Genomic DNA, 3,509 nt, shown 5'->3' on the forward strand with positions numbered 1-3,509 from the left:
ATGAACGAGCTAACCGAGAACAACAACAAACAGTACCGAATCAACAAACAGTTCGATCACAGGCTACGAACCCTCACTGACACCATAAATCAATTGACAAAAGAACGAGAACAAGTAATGCTGAATGAACTAGAAACCATTAAAACCATAATGTACATCGATATCATCAACCATGTTTTAGAAGAAATTCAAGAAGCAATCAGTTGGACTAAAGTATCAGTAGTTAGCAACAAGATTCTATCATCACCAGAGATAAACTCCATCAAAACCATACTAGAAGACCAAGGAGTAAAAGTCGAATTACCAGATGAAGCGCTAAAGCTAGTACAACCAATTATCGCGATCAACTCGAATTCGATACTCTACATACTGAAGATCCCTCAGCTAGCTGATGAAGAAGCAACAATGCTTGAAGTATTTCCTCTCAGTATCGATAACAGAATCATAGTAGAGACTCCGACGCACCTTATAAAAACACGGAACAAAGTGTTCAAACCAGCCAAACCTGATGAATACATCCAAAACCAATACAGGGAGTACATCGATAAATGCACATCCAATCTCATCCTAGGGAGAAAAAGCGATTGTTCTACTGCAAGAAAGAACAACACGACGATAAAGCTAATATCCGATGGACTTATCATTGTCGACAACGCAAAAGGAGCAGCCCTAAGTTCAAGCTGTGGACCCGATGATAAACTCGTCTCCGGAAATCTTCTGATACGCTTCAACGATTGCGAGGTAACGATAATGAATCAAACATTTTCTTCTAAGACTATCTCCAGCACAGTAGAGCCATATTGGGGAGCAGTATCCATCACCGAAGTCAGATGGCAACACCATAAACCGATGATAAGGCAAGACGCATTCGAGAACATTGGAACGATGCAGCATTCTTATCTCCAGCAGTTCAACAGCGCATGGAATTGGAGCCTACTTGGAGGAGTATTGGTCTCAACAATCTTCACGTTATCCCTGGCGATCTTCGTTTTCACGTTCTACAAACGATCGATACGGACCATCGCAGACGTTCTACCGAAAATAGCGGACGCATGAGGACACGCTCTTCTTCACCCCCCCGAGGAGTTACGTAGACCGAATAGCTGAGTCCACGTAATAAGAAGCCAACACGTGGACACGCGCACCGAGCAACGACCGCATCACCGGAACACGCGCGCATAGCAACATGACGCGCATAGCAACGGGAACCGGCACGTGAACACGCGCATACCCGATATGCAGAGTCAGCAGCTATAGGGTAGAATCGAAGGCTAGGTGCATTGTAGAATTTAAGAAATAAGTTAGTTGTAATTTGGATCAGCTCAGTGTAAAAAACGCTTGCGCTTAAGCAATAAAGTTTTTTTTTATGAAACGTGAAGCCTTGCACTTATAATTATATGTTTTGATAAAACGAATATATGCGCAATCTGAGATTGCGCATCGTGTATTAATACGGTAATGTATTTAGAAGGTTGATTTTTATCGCTTTTGCTGGGGGACATCTGTCACTCTCTGCATACAAATTTCAATACCCCGCATCAGCCCTCCCCGATTTTTATACCGCAGCCCCCGGAAGAGATATGTCAAGTCGAGAAATGTCATTTTGCTCTGAACAACTTCACCATTGAGCGTTTCTACATACACCGAGACTGCAGCTGAGAGATGGCTGTGAGAGAATTGACAACCGGTTTCTCACGCTGGTGTGTGTAGAAGCTCTGAAAAGCGCCGAGATGAGACTTTTAAAATGATGTTGAAAAAATCCATTTTAATCGCTAAAATGAAATCAAAAAAGTTTCTTTTACTTTTTAATAATATTTCTACGATTATTAGACGGCAAAAATGCAAACTAATAAATAATTGATCGATCGCTATAAACTGCCAATTCAATTTTTTCTCAGCTCCATCGTTCTTTGCATGCCGAGGAGAATTCTCTCACCGAAAATGCTGTCAGTCGCTGTCAAAGCATGCTGTCAGTTATTTTCTCAGCTGCATTTTCGGTGTATGTAGAAACGCTCATTTATAACACCTTGGTCTCATCCTTCGGCAGCGCTCTAGCAGCAATCGAACACGACATCGAACATGAAAAATATATGCGATTTGACATGTTCGATTTGATAACCAACAAATCGAACATGTCAAATCCCATACATTTTTCATGTTCGATGTCGTGTTCGATTGCTGCTAGAGCGCCGGGTTCCTGGCTCTCTTCTATCAATTCTCTGTAGTTCATATTCACGGCAAAGTTGGATCGTTGCAAGGATGATAGTTTTCAAAATTACCGTTAACACGACATTCGTGTTTTGACGTTCGTTACAATAGCATTATCTAAAAAAAATACTACTAAAGATGCAGAAGAACGTGATGTGTCCGGACGAATCAAACACAAAGGCAATTGCTATCTATGTGTAAAAAAACGATCAACGAGAAAATTTGTTCTACTTGTAAAAAGCCAATTTGTACGCTGCACAGTGTTATTAAAACTAGTTGTAAATCGTGTGATTAAAAAGATGAACTTTTATGTAAAAGAAATTATATTGGCATTACCCAAGTACCACAAATCCACTAAACGACCACTAAACGGCTTCTAAACGACTCAAATTCTCTACCTAAACGGAATATAGAAAGACTTCGTTTAGCAGACGGCAAACGACTCATGCATTCTAAAAATAGCAAAAAAAAACTGGTGGCGCTCTCTGTTGATGGGATACCCCAACCAGTTGAGCTTCATCACTTGGAGGAGAGCTTTCTCATTTCCTCTGTACTGTTGTATGGTTTCGCATTGAAGTTATGCATCGCTAGAACTAGAACGGCGATACGATTGTTTAAATACTGAACTCCAACGGAAACCACCAGCACTGAAGCAAGTGAGATTTGCGTAATGGTCGTTGGTGTTGATACCCACGTATCCGACCACACGACCATTCATATATGTTGTGTCTTTGGCTTTCTCAGGTACTTTATTCAAACACTGATATAACAGTATCGTAATTATGATGTATGAACTTTTATTTCCGTGGTATTCTGCTTACAAACGTTCTTCGTGTGTGCAAAGTGACGCTTCTTTTCTTGGCGCACTTTTCTCCCATTCCCCCGTTTGACGGTTCTTGACAGCTACCTCCTGTCAGGTTGGCTCATACGATAACTTGCTGTACGTGCTGGTTATGACAGCTCTTCCCCCCGAAAATAGTTTTTATTAATAACTCTATATATCTAGACGTTTTACTCGTTTTATCGTCCTCGTAGATCGCCGCAACTCCGCATCTGGTGTTATCTCTGCTAGACATGGAGGCTCCGACCGAAAACTTGGAGGTGTTGGGTTGGATAGTGATTTTTCTATTGACCTAGATGATGAATCTTTAGTTACTTTTTGTGAAATGTTGTTTTGTTTGATAGCTTTTTCCGATAGCAAATTATGTGAATCTTTACCTTTGCCAAAAATATACAAATCATTGGTACTGTTTGGGTTATTACCTACGGATCGCATTTGGTCAATGTGACGTTTCCAAGTT

At 40.8% G+C, this 3,509-nt stretch overlaps 1 protein-coding gene across 1 annotated transcript; it reads left to right on the forward strand.

Annotated features, from left to right (window-relative positions):
* Positions 1-1,378, forward strand: LOC133392124 (uncharacterized). The gene has a single exon (XM_061650876.1). The coding sequence runs from the start codon at positions 1-3 to the stop codon at positions 1,054-1,056; it is 1,056 nt and encodes a 351-aa protein (XP_061506860.1). The 3' UTR covers positions 1,057-1,378.
* Positions 1,379-3,509: the final 2,131 nt, after the last annotated feature.

This window comes from Anopheles gambiae, chromosome 2 (assembly GCF_943734735.2).
Source record: "Anopheles gambiae chromosome 2, idAnoGambNW_F1_1, whole genome shotgun sequence".
Classification (NCBI taxonomy): domain Eukaryota; kingdom Metazoa; phylum Arthropoda; class Insecta; order Diptera; family Culicidae; genus Anopheles; species Anopheles gambiae.